Here is a 21,157-nt window from a genome sequence, read left to right as displayed (position 1 = left end):
TCACTTCAGAATGGCTGCTCACATTCCACTTGGCCTTCCACCCAGCAGCAGAACGAGAGCAGATAAGCTTGTGTCCTCCCCATTTGACAGCAGCTCTTGGAGTCACACACAGCCCTTATAACTAAATATCATGAGACCAAAACGAGTTTCAAAGAGGCTGCTAAATGTTGTATATCAACTATCCAGCTGAAAAGCATAAATTTTGCCTTAAAAAGGTGAGAAAAATCACACCTAGAGTATGTAGTAGTCTCTGTGCTATCTCTGTGTGAGTCTGTATCATGCTGTGTAAATACATTGTAGCTCACAAAATTGCTAATGCAATTATTTATTTAGAGGTATGATTATTGGATGGTAATAACAGTAATAACTCCACTGTATGAACTGTATAAATACCTAATTAGTAAACTGACAAATGCAACAATTTTATTTATTATCAGAATAATAATACCAGAATAGATTTTGTGGTCCAACCAGTTTATTTTACCTTGAGAATACATTACTAGGAATAGTGATATGCTTATATTTGATTGATTACAATAGGGATTGGGATCAGAATCCACTTAGTTGTAAGGAACCTGCTCACTTGAGCCTGTGATCCTTCCTGAAAATCTCGCTGGTGATGTGCAATAAGTGCCTAGGGCTCCTGAAATCAGAGAAACTCTAAGGAGCATTGGAATCAGCACCCCAAAACCAATGAACGTCTCCAATTAAAGAGACTGCGCACAGAGGGAGCAAGACAATACTTTAACACTGGCATTTAATAATTTTATTCAAAATGTAATGTTGTATGTCATTAAGGAGAAGATGTTTTTTGCTATCAATCGGGGCAAAATTCATAAAAGATCGTATAGGGTAAGGTAATTGGGGATTAGTGGGTAAGGCTGATGGCCCAAGTGCCTGAGCCTCTGCCACCCATGTTGTAGACCTGGAAAAGGCTCCTGGCTCCTGGCTTTGGCCTCACTCAGCTCTGGCCATTGCAGCCATTTGAGGAGTAAACCAGTGCATGCAAGATCTCTGTCTGCCTGTCTGTCTCTCTGTCTCTCTCTCCCTTGCCCCCAATCTGACTCTTCCTATCTCTGTATGTCTGACATCTGACTTTGAAATAAAAATGAGTCTTTAAAAAATGTATAAACAGGAAACAGGGCACTCCATTTTGTTAGTACTAATTACCACATTTGGTATTAGTTAGGAGTATGCAATACCTAATAAAATCTTTTCAGTGCAACTTTAAATATTTCCCCATTAATTCTAAAATTTTAGATTTTACTATTTCTTGTAGCTTTCTAATTTTCTGTGTGTATCTATATTTGTGTGTATTTCCTCAATATTACCCCATTCTTCCTATACATGAACATCCTGACAAACTGTTTATATTCAGTTAACCATTGTTAATAAAAAAATTATTTTTAGTGAGGATCTTTTTCATAATGCCTCATAAACCAACATTATTTTGTGTCTTTTTTCCTACAAAAATAATTATTAAAATGCCAGTTCACTCGCTGAAAAACCTCCTAAAACACAAACATCTTTGCCTTTGGTTTCCAATAAGAGATCCTGACTTCTTAAGGTGTCTTTGACTATTTCAATTGCTTTAAGAAATACACAAGAAAAACTAATAATTGTATATATTGACTAATAGTTTCTTTTTAAGTATCTTGATTGTGCAGCTGTGATTAATAGCTTGATTTTATGCTATAAATCTACTATTAGTACTAACTGCCATTATTAGCAATATATTAAGTATAATTTTGTAGCATATGAATTTAATGCCACTATACTCTAACTTGGATGAAGACAAATGGAAAAATGCATACCCTCCTTCTATAAGCAGTTGTCCCCAGAGCAAGTCTTTAAGAAGCCTCGACTTTACTCCTTAGGATTTGGAAAACCTATAATATCATTTAGGACATATTGTTCAGCTTAAAGTGCACAAGTCCTCAGAAGCCTCCAATCAATCTACTAATGATACTTTTGAGCTAGTTTCTGTATTCAAATAAACTTAACAAACTTTTGACTGCAGTGATCATTTGACCACACTAAGTCTACAGAGAGTAAATACAATATTCCTTGCTTTGGGCTGTAATTTTATCAGCTTATTACATTAGGGCTGATTATCTCAAGATTACTCGAGGCACTTATTGATAGTATGTCTTTGAATGATAAACATGAAAATATATTTTTAACATTACTTGATAAAATGTTTGCTGGATAAAATCTTTTAAAGTGTTCTCAGAAAAATTTATACAATACCTTAAGGTTAATAAAGATGCAAGGGATTTTTGCAATTTGTTGTTTGCTTTTTGATGTAATTGTCAGAATGAATGATTCATTTACACAGTCCAGTAACAGAATGAAATGAAATATGTGACATATTTTGGAGGCAGAATATTATGTTTGTATATTTTGATGGAAGTAAAAAAAGATATGTGACCTTGGCTGTAGTCATTGTTTTATCTGGAGTGTTGTATTGCCATGTAACTTTTTACATTTTTTTTTAATTGAAGATAACCTTTGGAGGCATACCTTTCTCCGGCAAGCCAAGTTCCAGCAGCAGAAAGAATTTCAAAGGCTGCATGGAAAGCATTAACTATAACGGCATCAACATTACTGATCTGGCCAGAAGGAAGAAATTAGAACCATCAAATGTGGTAAGAATCTTACACCTCAAAGTATCAGTCTACAAAACATTGAAGAACTTTTTTGGATTTTTATTGGGTATTGATCAACTACCGTAAAAGTAGCATTTTTCATCATGTTTATGTTGGACTCAACAATTAAAAAAATACTTTTGAATTATCTGGAATTGTATGATTCTTGATATACCTGGAGAATAGATAATAGCTCCTGAGGTAACCTGGCCTGGACTCTGGGGCAGGCTTTGTTCAAACAAGACACCAGCCTGTGATGCCCAGTGTTTCCTGGATCCAGTCGTCGGCAAGGAGTCATCCTTGCAGGAGCTTCGTGCTGGCAGCTTAGCAGCCCTTACGTTGGCAGTGTCACATTTCCAAGTGTTCCTTTATGTCTGCTCTGTGTTTCTTGCTCGTGGTTTAATTCAATATCTTAAAGATTTTAAACCAGGAACTTCACTGTATTCATTTTCGTACATCCTAGGATAATTTGTTCAAATATGTAAATACCTTTGTGTCAAAGTTCTAATCATACAGAATATTAAACAATTAAATAAAACTTGATTAAAAGCATGATACCATTGGACTGTGAAAGCTGTACCATATATATATATATATATATATATACACACACATATATATATATATATATGAAAAAAAAAACACCTATATACTCAGATGGGGATTTCCCTTATTGTGGTTACATTTGATTTTTGGAGATGGCTACAGGTTGTACAAAACCAAGTCCACTAAAATAGAATCTTGGATTAAAATAAAATGATATGGCTGAAACTAATGAGAAAAAACATTAGAAATGGAGAGAAAAGTCACATATAACATTTCATAATATGCATGTTCTATGAACTTTTTGAAAACCTTGTATGTGCCTAACTTTCCAAATTTTATTGTTCTAAGATTACTTTATTGTTAAATGCTACTTTGGGGCCAGTGCTGTGGCACACTGGGATAAGCTGCCACTTACAGTGGCATCCCATGACAGAGAACCAATTCAAGTCCAGTTTCCTGCTAACAATGCCTGGGAAAGTAGCATCATCCATGGGTGAGATCTGGATGGAATTCCAGGCTCCTGGCTTCAGCCTGAAACAGCTATGGCTGCCACAGCCATTTTGGGAGTGAACCAGTGGATGAAAGATTGATCTCTCTTTCTCTCTCTCTCTGTGTGTGTGTGTGTGTTTGTGTGTCTCTCTCTATCTCTCTTTCTCTTTCTCTGTCTCTCTCTATGTATATATTTTATAAAAAAATAAATATTTTTAAAGAAATTGCCTTAACTCCCCACTTCCCCCACTCACAACACATCAGACCCCTAAAGATATTAACAAAAAGTCATTGTCATAGGGTGCCTATGATTATGCAAGACCAGAAACTATTTCAAACTCCAGAAATCCATATGGTTGGGAGCCATAGCCATTGGAAGAGAGAATCCCATGAGTGCTTGCACTAAAAATAAACTCTGAAAATCTATATCATGGCCCCAAATTTGAGCCTCGGATTTTCATAAAGTTTTGGACAAATGGTGATCTCTGAATGAATACATGGAGTTCAGACTGTACATAATAAGCTATAAAATAATAATTTAATATTAAATGATTATTTAATAAATATTTCTTGAAAGGAATAAAATTATAATAATAATCAAAAGTTGAATTTGATGAAATTTTCCCATACAGTACATAAATAATAGAGGAAGCATATTAAGAGCTCCATTTATAGGTAATAGACCCTGTGGTAGGTATGTTACAAACATTTATGGTAATCTGAGAACCTTACTCTGAGAAAGATATCAATATTCTGTAGGTAAAAAAAATTGAGACTTAATCTGCAGATGTAACTTCCCAAGACGACTGTGATGGCATGTGGGTTGCACCTTCACAATATATGACTCCCAAGGTCATGGTCTTCTTCCATGCTATCTTCTGTCTTTTCTAGAAAAATATGCTTGTATATACACTGTTTTAAACTTTGCATAAAATGGTTCTAAAATGGTTTCTCAGAAATTGTTGCTGAAGACAAAAAGGCACAGAATTCAGATCATCAGAATCCCGTTTCTGTTATTGCTCACCTTTCAGAAGAGGTGAAATGTTATTTCTGCCCAACCTCACTGCTGGTCCTGGGAGTGTTCCTTTGCTGCTCAGACTATGCAGAACCCTACTGAGCAGATTCATTCCAAAATGAAGTTGAATTGCAAAATATATTGTGCCTTAAACCCTGTTTCAAACTTGAATATCAAAAATATTTTGTAAAGCTTAAAAAATTATAAGTATATTCCTTTTAACAAATATATTCATGGGCATAGAAGAAACTTCTAAATACACACAAACACACACACACACATACATACACACAATCTGAAAACCTTAGGCCAGAAAAGAAATGTAGGACATTTTGCAAACAAAGGCAAATATTTATGTAAGAAATTTGTTTTCAGATATGTCAGCTGCTGATTGTTCATTGCAACTGATCAGCACTGATCCTACTCCCTCTCCCATACACTCATTCCCGCATTGAGCACTTACTACGGAGTCAGCACATTATCCAAAAAAGACCTTTAATTTTGCTTGAGAGACCATTCTTCCAACACATGTATGTGGTCAGTTATAACATCTCAATTATTAAGAACAGGCAGTTCTCATTGGTATAAGCAACCACTTGAAAATAATCATCTGCGAAGGTACATAGCGATTTTAATTTGAATATTAATTCAAGGAGACAATCATCCTTACATTTAATGCTCCATATGCTAAAATGGATTAACCAGATATCTGGCGTAAAAGTGTGATGTTGTAAATAATTTATATATATATATATATACACATATATGCATATGTATGTAAGTATTTATAGAGAAGTACTTAATGAAAGTGTCATCAAATTACATTTACTGAAATTATATGGCAGGATAAAAGAAGTAGGTAGCAACTTTAGATTTTCATATAAGGGAAAGTACTTATGCACTGGAATGTGAAATTCAGTGTATATGAGTTGCAAACAAATTTTTATGCCAAAAAGGAAGACTATGGTAGGGAGGAGAAAGCCTGAATTATTGCATACTTTCTTTTCATTTTGTACACTTTTCCACAAGCATTAATGCATTATATAAGCACACTTTATGAGAATTTAATGGGATTTTGGGTTGTATAACAAAATAATATGAAGTAAATACAATTGCACTGATGCTAAGTAGTTAATATTAACTAACATTTGTTAGATATGCAGATAAAAGACAAGGATATGTCCCCCTAAATATCTGTTTAATAATCAGCAAACAAGTAGCCCTTGTTCCCACTGGGACCTGGGTAACAGATGTACTGGCTTGGACCTCGCAAGCAGACAGGGACTTCTCTCTCCCAGCTGGTGCCCCGCCAGCAACAGCTTTGCTGCCTGCAGAACCTTCAGGGGTCTACACTCACGGCTACAACACAGGTACACCTGTCGCATCCTGTGGTCAACCCATCGCGGCAGGCTGTCAAGTTGTCAATCCCTTGATGGATGGTGCTTGTTACACCCTCAACTAGATGGTCAGTGGCTGTGCAATGGTAGATCTTACCTGCCCAGCAAATCCAGAAAGATCCACCCACTTGCTGAATCCATGCTGTTCCACCATGTCAGTGTTTGGCAGAAGCTCAAGCCCTGCTTCAACAATGTACAGAACGATAGCTCTGCAAACAGTCTAATGTGGATGCTCATGTCGTTTCCTATCTGCCTTTCTGTTTTATAGGGAAATTTGAGTTTCTCCTGTGTGGAGCCCTATACGGTGCCTGTCTTTTTCAATGCTACGAGTTACCTGGAGGTACCTGGACGGCTTAATCAGGATCTGTTTTCAGTCAGTTTCCAGTTCAGGACCTGGAACCCCAATGGTCTCCTGCTCTTCAGTCAGTTTGCAGATAACCTGGGCAACGTGGAAATCGACCTGACAGAGAGCAAAGTGGGGGTCCACATCAACGTCACCCAGACCAAGATGAGCCAGATAGATATTTCCTCAGGTCAGTGACATCTCTTTGACATTTGCACCTGAAACTGCCTTGGCAGATTCCAAAGCTGTGGCTGTGTTGTGTTTTGTTGGTGTTCTGTGATCATGATTATGTTTCAGTTCACTTATTTGAGATACATGGTGACACTGTGTGCTGGTTGAATAATGGAATCTTGGGAAATTGTTGAAAGGGTAAGGCAGCGTTGGGTGAGATTGTGTTAGTGTGTCGATATCATCTATTCATTACAAACGCTAGTCCATGTTTATAGAGAAATTGTTACTCTAAGTGAATATTTTAGGCTTAAAACAGAGACTCTATTTTAATAACATGACAGTATCTGGTATCTTTTGACTTCATGAATGTTCAAATACCTATAAAATGTTAACAAGCTTATATTAATTTAATTATACCTTTCAAGGAAGAGTTTTCAGATACCTGAATCAAAACTCCAAAGTGACCTCTCTAAAATTAGGCAAATTGTTGGATAAAAATAAAAACGAATGCAAACTGGAATGACAAAGTGAAAGTATCAACTGAGGGGAAGACTTGTTGACTAAACGTAGTCATTTTTAAACTTGGTATTGTAGTGATAACGTAGCTGATGCTTAAATAATGTTGTTAGTTAAAGACTTACCAATCCTGGAATAGTCTTTTATTATTAATACTGTGTCATCAAAGTTATTTTACACACTTAGATGTTTACAAAAAGAAAAATAAATCCAATATGGCAATGAACAATAATATAATTTCCATAGATGCTCCTTGTGAAATTTGTGCTTATCTTAAAATAGGAGATGGCAAGAAAACTAACATTTACTGAGACCCTCCTGCAGAGAAACCCATTGCTGGGGGAGGGAGTGGTAACAGGGAATCTGGGCAGCTTCCCCATGGCTCTGAGTGCCATACAGGCCATGCTCCTGCGTCACACCCTACGCATAAACTTGCCACAGTTTCCAACACATCAGCTCTGTGTTTACCTTATTGCCCCAGTAGGCTGAAAGTTCCTTTAGAACATGGACCATACCTGTTCTTGTAACTCGAGTGTATAGAACTGTACCTGTAATAGAAGAGGTGCTCCAGAAACTTTGGCTGAATTCAACACTCAATCTTTGAACTAATATTCAGTAACAAAGTATTTCCTGCTAATGGATATCTCTTTCCTCTAAAATAGGCTCTGTGTTTCTGTGTAGCCCCACTCTAAGGATTACTCCTGGAAACCTATTCAAAGAAGATATAAGACATTTCAGTTCACAATTGATCATAATGAAAGGACTAAGAGTCAAAGGGAGCACATAGACAAGTCTAGTATCTGCTAACACTAACCGATAGAATAAATAAAGGGGAGAGTGATCCAACATGGGAAGTGAGATACTCAGCAGACTCATAGAATGGCGGATGTCCTAAATAGCACTCTGGCCTCAGAATCAGCCCTAAAGGCACTCGGATCTGGCTGAAAAGCCCATGAGAGTATTTCAGGCATGGAAAGCCAAGACACTCTGGCAAAAAGATCTCTGTGAGTGAGATCCCAGTGGAAAGAACAGGTCTTCAAAGAGGGAGGTGCCTTTCTCTGAAGGGAGGAGAGAACCTCCACTTTGACTATGACCTTGTCTAAACAAGATAAGAGTCGGAGAACTCAAGGGGCTTCCATAGCCTTGGAAACTCATGACTGGTGCATAGGGAGATTATTGATGCCATAAACAGGAGTGTCAATTTGTAAAGTCAACAACAGGAGTCACTGTGCACTTACTCCTCATGTAGGATCTCTGTCCTTAATGTGCTGTACACTGAGGCTTAATGCTATAACGAGTACTCAAACAGTATATTTCACTTTGTGTTTCTATGGGGGTGCAAACGATTGAAATCTTTACTTAATGTACACTAAACTGATCTTCTGTAAAAAAAAAAAAAAAAAAAAGAAATTATCAATTCCCAACTTGACTCTCACTGGGATTAAACATGACAATAGGTCTGATCTGATTTCATCATCATTTAAAAAAAATCATCTATTATTTTTCACTTTATGTTTCTGTGTGGGAACAAACTGTTGAAATCCTTACTTAATGTATACTAAGCTGATCTTCTGTATATTAAGATAATTGAAAATGAATCTTGATGTGAATGGAAGGGGAGAGGGAGTGGGAAAGGGGAGGGTTGTGGGTGGGAGGGACGGTATGGGGGGGAAAGCCATTGTAACCCATGAGTCGTACTTTGGAAATTTATTTTCATTAAATAAAAGATAAAAAAAAATATATGCAACCCCAAAAAAAACAAAGAAGATATAAGAACTGTTATGTCAGATGTGTGCCTGAATTATTGAAATCTAAAGCTATCGTGGAAACCTCACTTTGTTTTTGCTTTGTTAGTTTTACATTCTCCCTGAATGTTTAGTCAGAATGATGGATCAACCATATTTTATCATTGCTTCCCAGAACAAGTTCACTGGGAGAGATTTAGAGCAAGTAGAAAATATCTAGAAAGACCAAAATAATAGACAAAACAAATACACATACAAATGTGTACCACAGAAAAACTTCCTACTGTTAATGGCAAATCATATTTTCCTAACCACTAAACACTAAAAGCATGAGTATGAAGTCCTCCCTCCTGGCACTGTCTGAGGAAACCCAACTTTGTTTCTGGATTTCCATCTGACACAGGCTATGAAAAATGAAATAATAACTTCTTAACCATGGTGATCAATAAACATTGATTAATGTTATTTGCCTCATTTAGGACTCCAACATAGTCTCATTCTAATTTAAGCTATGTTCATTTAAAAAAATAGAAAAATGCAAAGATCTCCAAAGTGTGACAACAAATTTATTGTAATATATTTTCCTGAAGGTGATGAAAATGGAATTTAGAAATTTTTGTCAATTTAGCTATAAATCTAGGTAACCTTGACTTCACAGACTGCAAATTAAAGGAACCTGGTATAAATTATAAGCATTTCTATGGCCCACTATGACATAGTTAAATGAAATTGCCTTAATATTTCAAATATTTTTTTTCTTATATGCATAATGGAAACTAAGGTTTAATTATCACCACTCACATTCGAAGAAGAGTAGTTAAGTAATTTATATACATCCATTAAAATAATTTTATCCTGGGGGCCAGCGCCATGGCACAGTAGGTTAATCCTCTGCCTGCAGTGCCGGCATCCCATATGGGCACCGGTTCTAGTCCCGGCTGCTCCTCTTCCAATCAGCTCTCTGCTGTGGCCTGAGAAAGCAGTAGAAGATGGCCCAAGTCCTTGGGTCCCTGCACCCACAGGAGACCAGGAAGAAGCTCCTGGCTCCTGGCTTCAGATTGGCACATTCCGGTCATTGCGGCCGTTTGGGGAGTGATCAACGGAAGGAGGACCTTTCTCTCTGTCTCTCCCTCTCACTGTCTGTAACTCTACCTCTCAAATAAATAAAGAAAATCTTTAAAAAAAATATTTTATCTTGTGCTAATTCATTCATGCTAAAAATACTTGTGGAGTCCATAAAACGCAATTCATCATTTGATTTCTTTTAAAGATTTTATTTATTATTTATTTGAGAAGTAGAGTTACAGACAATGAGAAGGAGAGACAGGGAGAAAGGTTTTCCATCCACTGGTTCACTCCCCAGATGTCAGCAATGGGCAGAGATGAGCTGATTGGAAGCCCGGAGCCAGGAGCTTCTTCTGGGTCTCCCACACAGGTGCAGTGGCCCAAGCATCCTCTGCTGCCATCCCTGACCATAGTAGACAGCTGGATTGGAAGAGGAGCAGCCGGGACTAGAACCAGTGCCCATATGGGATGCTGGCACCACAGGCAGAGGATTAACTCTGCCACAGCACCGACCCCCATCATTTGATTTTACCCAGTTAATTTAAAAAGCAACGATGAGAAAATAGTTAACCCAATATCCTTTCCATGTCTATTCTGTTTTTAATCAGCATGAACATTGAAAAATGTCAATTTTTATTTCTTGTTTCACATAGCTTGCTTTGAAATATTTCAAAAATGCAGAAAGTCTAGAAGGAAAAATACACACTAAAAGCATTTTTGTGTACACACACAGGGCATTGAGAAGACAACATAAGGACTCTAAATATTGTTGCTGTTTACCTGTAACTTGTATTTGCTTTAAGTTCTCAAGTACTAAATGAAGCTAATTCAGTTAAAATTTTTATTATATCTTTGGGAATCAATTCAAAATGACTCTTAAAATTAAGAGAATATTGACTATATTATTCACTCTGTCTTGTATCTTTCTCTTCAAGTTATGATTACTTTTTCAAGAATCTCATTATGGCCAGCACCATGGCTCAATAGGTTAATCCTCCACCTGCAGCGCCAGCACCCAGGGTTCTAGTCCCGGTCAGTGAGGGTGAACCAACAGTAAAGGAGGACCTTTCTCCCTGTCTCTCTCTCTCACTGTCCACTCTGCCTGTCAAAAAAAAAAAAATCAAATCTCATTAGTCATTGACAGTGAACTCAACCTGTAAAACTCAGTCATAGGCCGGCGCCATGGCTCAATAGGCTAATCCTCCACCTAGCGGCGTCGGCACACCGGGTTCTAGTCCCAGTCGGGGCGCCGGATTCTGTCCCGGTTGCCCCTCTTCCAGGCCAGCTCTCTGCTGTGGCCAGGGAGTGCAGTGGAGGATGACCCAAGTGCTTGGGCCCTGCACCCCATGGGAGACCAGGAGAAGCACCTGGCTCCTGCTTTTGGGTCAGAGCGGTGCGCTGGCCGCAGCGGCAGCCATTGGAGGGTGAACCAACGGCAAAGGAAGACTTTTCTCTCTGTCTCTCTCTCTCACTGTCCACTCTGCCTGTCAAAAAAAAAAAAAAAAAAACAAAACAAAAAAAAAACAGTCAAACCTGGGTAATGCTGAATTTGCAGAGCAAGTTATCTTTTTGTCAAAACATTTTCTTAATTGTAACATTAATTTTTAAAAAGCATTCCTCTGTTTTTTCTTTAGCACAGTAGTTACTGACTGACTTAAGAATACATTTTTATTTATTTACTTGAACTTCAGAATTACAGAGAGGCAGATGAAGAGAGAGAGAGAGAGAGAGAGAGAGAGAGAGAGAGAATCTTCCATCCACTGGTTCACACACCAAATGGCCGCAATGGCCAGAGCTGGGCTGATCTGAATCCAGGAGCTTCCTCCAGGTCTCTCACATGGGAACAGGGGCCTAAGGACTTGGACCATTTTCCACTACTTTCCCAGAGAGCTGGATCAGAAGTGGAACAGCCGGGACTTGAACTGGCATTCATATGGGATGCCAGCATTGCAGGCAGCGGCTTTACCCACTATGCCACAGTGCCAGCCCCTACACATTATCTTTATTAGTAATAAGTAGTAATAAAAAAACTAGAAGCTAAAAAGGGTCTAGTGGATAACATCTGTTCATTCTATATACAATGTTATTTTAACTTTCAGTTGAAAAGCCTGTTTGAAAGGGGACCTAAAACTGCTTTTCAAGCAATTTTTATCAAAACACAATAAGAAAAAACTTGTGTCAAACTCAAAGCCTGCTGACAGAGGTTCATAACATGAACTTTACCATGCTATTGTACTTTTTGAAGAGTTATTTACTTATTTATCTGAAATGCAGAGTGACAGAGAGTGAGGGAGAGACTGAGAAGAGGGATCTTCCCCTTGCTGGCTCACTTCCCAAATGCCTGCAATAGTCAAGGGTGGGCCAGGCCAAAGTCAGGACCCAAAACTCCCTCTGGGTCTCCTCTGTGGGTGGCAGGGAATCAAATACTTGATTCGTCATTGACTGCCTCCCAGGCACATTAGCAGGAAGCTGGGTCATAAGCAGAGCAGTCAGGCCTGAAACCAAGCTCTCTGACAGACAACCTGTGCATTCCAACAGGCAGCGTAAAATGCTGCCCCACAACATCAGCCCCTTGCCTTGCTATTTATACCCTATAAAAATTTCTACACTTTTTTTTGCTTATGTTGAAAAAGTTGCCATGACCCTACAATGATTCATGTCTAAAAACAGTTTAGAAAACTTAGATTACTGTTTTGTCTTTTCATTTAAAATGTTGGAATTTTTAAAGATTTTAGTTATCTGGGTGCATTTTTTCCCATAACTGCTCATTGGAAGATAAAATATACATTCCAGGAACCATATTGTAGTATCATAGTGACAGTAAAAAATAATAAAGTTTATTCCTCTATGATGTATTGCCAAAATGAAAAAAAAAAAAAAACTACCTAGCATTTGAAACAAGAGTTTTATTGCAACATTCCTGGATTTTATATCACTAAATGTGAACAAATATTTAGGACAGTACATACTCAATCTGCTATGCCCATATTAATAAGGTTATGAAATGTGATTCAGTATTTACATAGTGGAAAGTTATCCCTACTAATGACCTCTCTCACCTATTGGGAAAAATCACTTTCTCTCCATGTAGACACAGCCTCTGTAAACAAAGCAGAATATGTCCTGCTCCTACATCAATTGTTTGGTTAAGCTCAAGTGTTTGAACCTCTTTGTTTTGTTTGTGTAGACATTGCTTCAGTTTTACAGTGACTGTTTAGCATCCACACTGTAGCAGGCACCTGTACTCAGCAAAGATCATCTATGTTTGTATTTCTGTCCCCAAAGAAAATCTTGTGTGGCTTTGTTTTATTTACTTTTGCTTGCTAGCAAAATATCCTTAGTAAACCTTTGAGTGGCATTTGAATGTGTCAATGGAAAAAACAGTTGTTTTGTTACTTTAATATGTGGCTGGGGGGCATGCTGAGAGATATTGGCAAAATCCCGTTCAGTCTGGGTAAATTAGGTGCTTGTCTGAGACCACACAAAACACTGTCTGTTCATCCTAAGTAATTGCAATATCTCTTTTCGTGGTTTTCTTTCTAAATGTAGGCAGTACTTTAATATTTCTTTTAAAAAGTTCATTCTTTCCAATTTCCAAATTTCAGTGATAATTTGCATTGTGAAGCAGCTTTTTCATCCAATCAGAAAAGAAAGTTCTCATTTGTAACACAAATTTTTATGTTTTAATTGTTTGCTGAGAAATGATTTCCAGCTCTCTGATTTAAAACTGCTGCAGTCATTTCAAGATTCATTAAAATAAATTTCCATAACTCAAAAATTAACTAGTGTTTAGGAATACTTCACATACTTCAAATGATTTGTTTTATAATGTTTAAAGCAAAGTGATTGGAGAATTATTTAGTAATGCATTTTATATTCCTTAAATCAAATTTAAATTATAATTAATAGAACATAATTAAAAATGTCACTCTCCTTTGATCTATTAAATCTGAATCATTATGATTCTAAGAAAATAAAGATTTAGTTAGAGGTATTTATTTCAACATATATATGGTAATTGAGATAAGTGAAAACAAATAATTAGAAATGGACAGATGATTTTAAAGAGGGTATTCTTGTGTGAAATGCTGTTGCCAGTACAAATCATGTTTCTCAGATAAAGTTCAATGTCATGGTAAAATATAATACTGTGAATAAAAGCATTTAGAAAAATCTAAGTAGAATGTGACCCTGGCATTATTATTTTAAATATATAGATGGCTAGAAGAGGGTGAGAACGAAATAAAATCTGAAAGATACTAACAGTCTCTAATTGGTAGATCATTAGCTCATTTTGTTTATTTCATTTTTTTAAGATTTATTTATTTGAAAGTCAGAGTTACAGAGAGAGAGAAGGAGAGGCAGAGAGAGAGAGAGAGAGAGAGAGAAAGGTTTTCCATCCGCTGGTTCACTCCTCAATTGGCCACAATGGCCGGAGCTTCTTATGGGTCTCCTATGTGGGTGCAGGAGCCCAAGGGCTTGGGCAATCTTCTAGTGCTTTCCCAGGCCATAGCAGAGAGCTGGATGGGAAGAGGAGCAGCCAGGACTTGAACCAGTGCACATATGGAATTCTGGCACTGCAGGTGGTGGCTTTACATGCTATGCCACAGCACTGGCCCCTTGTTTACTTCTTAATACCTCTCAGATTTACTCCTATATATGTGTTCTATAATGAACATTAATTTATGATAAAAAGAAAGTTACAAAATAATTGATCATTGATGATATTCCTGAAAAATAAAATATTTACCAATATGAGTGGGAATTACAAAGCCTAAGTTATATCTGTATCTAATTCTGGCTCCCCTATTTAATAAGAAGCACATGTAGTCAATTTTTAAGAAATTGGCATTTAAATGATAAGCGGAAATTTAATTTCCTTAATGGCATTTATTAAATGCAAAAAACTGGGCATGGGCCTATAACTTTTTAGTATTTGAAAACATACGTAACAAATTGTGAAAAAATGCCACACTTTCCATTTTGAAACTATTTGTCAGTGTGTTGGATGGACATAAAAACAGATATATTGATGATAGGTAGAAGATGGATGGATAGACAGACAGACAGATACTATATGAGAGCATGTTTCCTTAATATTGCTAGCTATTGGGTAACAGCTTATCGATTTATCTCTTAGTGGTGAGTCAATGAATGAAAGCTCTTTTTACCCACAATTTATCTACCTGTACTTCTACAAAATAAGCAGCTAAAAATAACTTGTAGATTTTCATGCTTTTTGTGGGCTTGTAGATCCTGCAAAACTCAAATCTGTCATTTTAAGACAAACATTCCTCTAGACTCTTAGATGGAAGACAAAGCCCAGGGAAGGCTGGCCATGAAGCACTGTGTTCATTTTAATTAGGAGCCTGAACTTGCATGGGAACAGCATAGCTTCTCCAGCATAGTAAATGTCAAAAGAAGTATAGCTATGGATCTATAGATAATAGACATAGTCTATACCTCTGAGTATAATTTTAGATATCCTTGGACAAATCTACAACACATTTAGCTGATTTTAGTCCCCTAAGTTCACAAGGAGGCTCGCTGGGAGAGCCACATGGTACCAAGTAAAAAGCACTGGAGTGAATGGTGTGTTGTTCCCAGGGTAGCTTCGCCCAACCGGCTTTTTATTATATTTTTAGTCCCAGAGTGGCTGTCCTATCATCATGCAAGCTGAGTGGAAAGCTACCTTTAATTATACTTCAGTGCATGCGGCTGCACTTTTTCCACATCAATAGACACATTATATTCCAAGATGAAAGGGAAAAAAGGCTGGGTGGGGATGGGAGAGTTTTGTGATGTTAAGTATTGATTTATTCTTTAGAAAGCAAAGGGGACATTTTAATTTATAATCACACTCCAGGATACCATATCCATTCTCATTTCTACAAGATTTCAGGTCTTTTAAAATATGTTCTATGCCTTTTTTAGGAAGATGAATAAAACATGATTGTATTTGTGTGCATCTAGTAAGTTTGAAAAGCAAGGAGAGGTAAAATTTTAGTAAACTTTGGTGGATCAAATGGAGGTAAAAACTTCCAGTAGGTCCCAGATAATGTTTTAAAGGCCTCAGCTGATGGAGAGTGTGTATGGGAACAATGGGTTAAGCCACTGTTTCGCATGCCTTGTATTCTACATCCCAATATGGCTGTGCCTAATATCTAGTCCCAACTCCTCCGCTTCAGATCCAACTTCCTGCTGATGCAGGAAGCATGCGATGTAATGTGCCCTAGGAGGCAGAAGATGATGCCCCAAGTGCTTGGGTTTTTCTCTCCCACCCACATGGGAGACCCAGATGGAGTTTCTCACTTTGGCTGGCCCATCCCTGACTGTTACTGGCTTTTGCAGAGAGAATCAGCAAATGGAAGATCTCTCCCTCTCTCCCTCCCTCTCTCTCTCTCTTTCCATTTCTCTCTCTACATCAGCCTTTCAATTACATAAGCCAATCTTTAGAAAGACTTCAGTTTACTGTGCCAATAACCAAAGAGAATGAAGTCAGACATCTCTAGTATAAACAATGGGAATGAAAATGAATGATAAAACACCACCTAAGACCAAAACTCATGAACTCAAATTTTATACACATGTGCATGCAGTTGATGCTTCCACAACAGAAATAGGAAGGGCACAGGAACAAACCAGTCTTACTTAAAACCCTCTTTTCCTTCCACTTAAGTGTAAGGGCAGAAATTTCCCTGAATGATAATGAGTAATTGATATATTTAATCACTATGGATTTATACAATGGAGAGGAATCTAAGTCAATTTTAGATGTTTTTCTCACTGAGTTCCTAATTTTTATATCAAACAGTTAATAAAATAAATAAAGAGGCATGAAGCAGCCATGGGGTATTTACTTTCTTAATCAGAAAAAAAGAAAAATATACACACACACACAAAGCTAAGTCATTTTAGGAAATCTTCCCCAATGCCATCCATCCTTACCCCCACTAATCTCATAATGAGAATTACCAGAGGCAATTAGCTTGAGCAGAAAAGTCAGACTGTGAGATATCAACAATCATCCACCTTTTTGCATTTGTTTTTCATGGTCTTTAGGCAATATGTGAAGCATTTAGGGCTACTAGGCTCTAGTTACTTGGTTATGACTAGTTGGGAAATGGCCTCATTGATGAGGTCTCCTGCCTATTCTGGGTGAAACTACTTGGAAATCTCTGAAAGTGACTGGAGGTCAGCTAAAAGATGGACTCCTCCACGTGCCCAGCTTGGTGTTTGGCCACACGTATTTCTTACTGTCTTTCCTTTCTTCAAACAAGCTCTTCTCAAGAAAACCCAGGGGGAGCCCACAATACTGCCTAGAAAGTGATTACCTCTGAGAAACAATGTATCAGGAAATGTCTGTGTATATGAACCTGTCTTTAACCGATATTCAAATTTTTGATTTATTCCTTCTGATGAATCTTCCTGAGGCTGCCGTAACCTGGGCACAGACCCTACTGACGGTTACTGACTTTCTGTGTGACATCCCAGTCCTCTTTCTTCTCTCCACGCATCACTTTTTCCCTCTTCGTGTACTTTGAGCCAATTTATTTTATTGAAGTTCTACCTCTATCTTTGCTGGCACGCTTCTTAGAATCCGATGTATTCTGAGAGATGCTGATTACCTGCCTCGTATGTCTCATCTTTCTGCAAGTGTTTCCAGCCTGTCTCCTAGCGCCTGTAGCTTTTCTGGGCTCCATTCAGAGACTGTTTCCCTACTGGGTTACCTCTGTCCACAGGCTGGGGTCTTACAAGCCCTCCACACACCAGCCTGCAGCAGTTCCCTGCCTGGATTGGAGCACTGTTCACCTCGGATTTCCCTGTAATCTTCCTCTCCCCATTCAAGTTAACTATTTTATTTTAAGCTCTGACTTTGCTGTCTCCAGTCTAGGGTGCAGCCTCCCGTTGCCTAGGAATATTGTTTACCCCACTAGGTATGAGTTTTCACCACCTCCCAACCTGGTATGCCTCCGGCAATCCCTATGCTGATCACTGCCAAATTTTTGTTTCCCCCTGTCTTCTCTGTTATCGAATCCTATTGTTTCTTGGCATGCAGATATAACACTCAGTTTATTAGGGAGAAACTACCAGCAGGTTAGTTGTAAAGTCCCCAGTCCCTCAAGCTCTTACTTGTGATTGAGCATAGCTGGTCAGCTGACACTGTAGCTGAAATTCCATACCTATCTGCTCTACATAATGAAACAGATGAGAGGCAGGAAAGTTGTCCTGTTGGAGAAGGGGATCCCCAAGAGCCCAGTGACTGATACCAGCCACCTCTCTTTTTTCACGCTGACCCAGATCTGCTGAACTGACTCTCCACTAAGCCACAAAAGCCTGGAAGAAATGAGACTCTCTATGTGTTTCTCATTCAATCCTGAGATCAATGAGGATGACTATGATAATAGATAATGCTATTGAATGTGCATACTCTGCCTATCACTGTGCTAAATCCTTTTATTCGTTATCTTGAATAAGGGTCAATAACCTTGCAAGTTAGGTGTTATTGAGAAACCTTCTTTCTAACTCACTTATATCAATGATAAAATCATTCTTCTAGTGACCCAAGTTCAAACCCTTGGGAAAAATCTAATTTTGGTCTCCATCTTCATCTGGCACATGTAATGATTTGACATTCACCACCATCACCCATCCATTGGCTCTTTACCCTAGTTGAAAGACTCATTACTTGAAAGACAATCAAGGCGACCTCTCTTTTCATCAACCCAAATATTATGGTGTAATAGTTAAAAACCCACTGGTTAATACTGATTGAATTCTCTCCTTGTTCCAGTCCCGGTTTAAGCAAAGATAGCATGCACAACTGTGTTAAGTCATATTTAATTCTCTCAGCAACTCCACAGGAAATTAACCACAATCACCTACATTTTATATTAGAAGAAACCTGGGCATAGAGAAGAGTAAGTCACTGATGTACCTCCAGCTAGGAAGCAGCAAGCTTGAGAAGCAATTGAGGAAATTTGAGTTTAAAATCGGTACATTTGACCAGCCAATGGCACTCTCTCTAACTTTCACTCCACTCTGGTTTTCATTCACAAGAATCAGCTTTGGTTAAATATGATGCATGTGAAGTATTTTGATTGCAGTACCTATCATAAATGATGCCTTGATCTTCTATCATCAAGATTCCCAAGGAGCCTTTTAAATAATTTTCCTTACTATTTCTAATTTTTCTGCCACATTATCCAAGTTTATATTTCTAAAATGCAAGGAAAATACTTCAATTATCTCATATTACCAAAGGGATAAGTCACAGTTTCTCAGCATGATACACAAGAGATTGTACATACTACGTCCCATTAGACTCTTTGGTCTCACTTTTTCTTCTTCATATCAAATGTTGACGACTTTCCACTATTTTCTAGAAATTTCTTCCTCCATATATCATCATGTTAAACTCTTTGTCATGCTTCAAGGTCTAGATTTAACCATTGTCTGTTCCCAACCATAGGTAACAGTTTACCATACTCTGATATAGCACCTCACGTTGATACTATAAAACAAGACGTAGGCTGTTCTCACTGGAAAGCCAATTTATCCAAGATGAGAGTTGATGCAAAGAAATCAGGCTCATTCAAGAGGCCTGCAGTCTTGGTGGAAAAATAGACACTTCTTTCTCAAAGAGTTTTTCCTGCTTGCAAGGTTAGCTGAGGACATTTTACAAGAGAAAGGGTGTGGTAGGGGTTGGAAAGATAGTGGGTAGAGTTGATTGTCAAGAAGATGAACTTGGTTAGGTGATGGGCCCTCGGATTTAAGGTTTTGTGGTTGTAAATTTCCAACATCAAAAGGAAAATTTCCTTTGATGTTGGACTTGCTGATTGCAAATTCCACCCTCATCTGAGGTCTTGCAATTGTAGCCATTTTACTGTAGTTAGTCTCTCGAACTCTCAAGCAAGCATTATTTATCCATTGAGTTAAACATAGTTATCATAAAGTCAGTAATTAACATGTGTTAAACAGAATGTGAAAAGCGAGAAGAAAATGTATTCACTGTAGTTATGGTTATAATATCTTGAACAACAATTGTTTTCTTTGGTCCGTCTTAAATTGCAAACTCTTCTACTACCATGAGAAACTCACATCTGTATCCCTGAAACTTAACACAACACTCATCAGAATATAAAAGCAATCCTTTCATCTTCACTTTTTGGTTGGATTTACATTGGGACTGTTGTGGTTTCCTTAATCTCTCTGCCCACCAGGTCTCTAACTGAGATCATTCCACAAATCTCCAGCTGGTTAAACTTCCAGAACATGTCATTTTCCCATTCAAAGACCTACGAACTCCTCGATGCTCAGGACTGCTGTGTCTGCACAACAATCCTGAATACTCATCCCGTGGTGACCTCACTTCCTTCTAAAAGTCTAGTCCCTCTTCCTGTTTGCATTTGATTGACATTGCATTGACATTATACATTATATTTTTCAGGAATTTGACTATTCTCTGTTAGAAGATTTTTAATCTCCTAAAGCATTTTAAGGACAATAATCTTACTTTGCCTGTCTACCTCTGAGCCCAGCACAATGTCTTACACATGGCATGTTTCCAAAATACAGTTGATTGATTTTTTTTTAAATGAACTGATACCAAGATGTTATAACTGTAACTTTACAGTTCTCTTGTCTTCATCAATTTCTGTGAACCAAATTCATTGTGAGAGGAGAATAGCTTGTCTCTCAGAGGAAATAATTGCTTAACTGTGGGAGGCTAATGTGTGTGAAATTGATCAGGACCTGAATTTTGATTTGATATTTTTATAATAAGAGGATTTTTTAAAAGAAATTGAAGGCTAGTGCTACAATGAGTAAAGCATTTTATGAATAAAATAAAAGCATATATACATTTGCTGAAAAATATATTCTCAGGAGCATGACAAGAAGTAAAACCTTGAAATTAGTCACATTCTCTTTGTATTTATTTTTTCAGACAGAATACAAAAAAGAAATATGCATGATTAAAATTAATTTAGCTTTATTCTGTTCTTTAGGCTTGGCAATGCCTTTGACATGATAACTCCAGGGAAAAATAAGGAAATCAAAGTTTTCACTACCTTCTCTGAAAGCACTGTGATCTCTAGTCAGTTCTACACGTGGTTAAAATAGAGACTGTCTGTTTGTTGTAAGAGCTAGTCTGATTTGTTGTGTCAAGGGAAACAGTGTCTCTGGATGATCAAATTGTGTTGTCTCTGACTTTCTCCATT

General features: G+C 37.6%; 1 protein-coding gene across 1 annotated transcript in view; it reads left to right on the top strand.

Annotated features, from left to right (window-relative positions):
- CNTNAP2 (contactin associated protein 2) overlaps positions 1-21,157 on the top strand; it is a 2,149,916-nt gene that overhangs the window by 1,042,680 nt on the left and 1,086,079 nt on the right. The window contains exons 7-8 of the mRNA XM_089329590.1: positions 2,505-2,648; positions 6,364-6,628. Coding sequence (XP_089185716.1) covers positions 2,505-2,648; positions 6,364-6,628 — 409 coding nt within the window. The remainder of the gene's footprint in view (positions 1-2,504; positions 2,649-6,363; positions 6,629-21,157) is intronic.

Source organism: Oryctolagus cuniculus, chromosome 3 (assembly GCF_051225735.1).
Source record: "Oryctolagus cuniculus isolate XC-2025 breed Fujian yellow rabbit chromosome 3, ASM5122573v1, whole genome shotgun sequence".
In the NCBI taxonomy this organism is placed as follows: domain Eukaryota; kingdom Metazoa; phylum Chordata; class Mammalia; order Lagomorpha; family Leporidae; genus Oryctolagus; species Oryctolagus cuniculus.
Note: the sequence above shows the minus strand (reverse complement) of the source record. Positions and strands in the feature narration are given on the sequence as shown.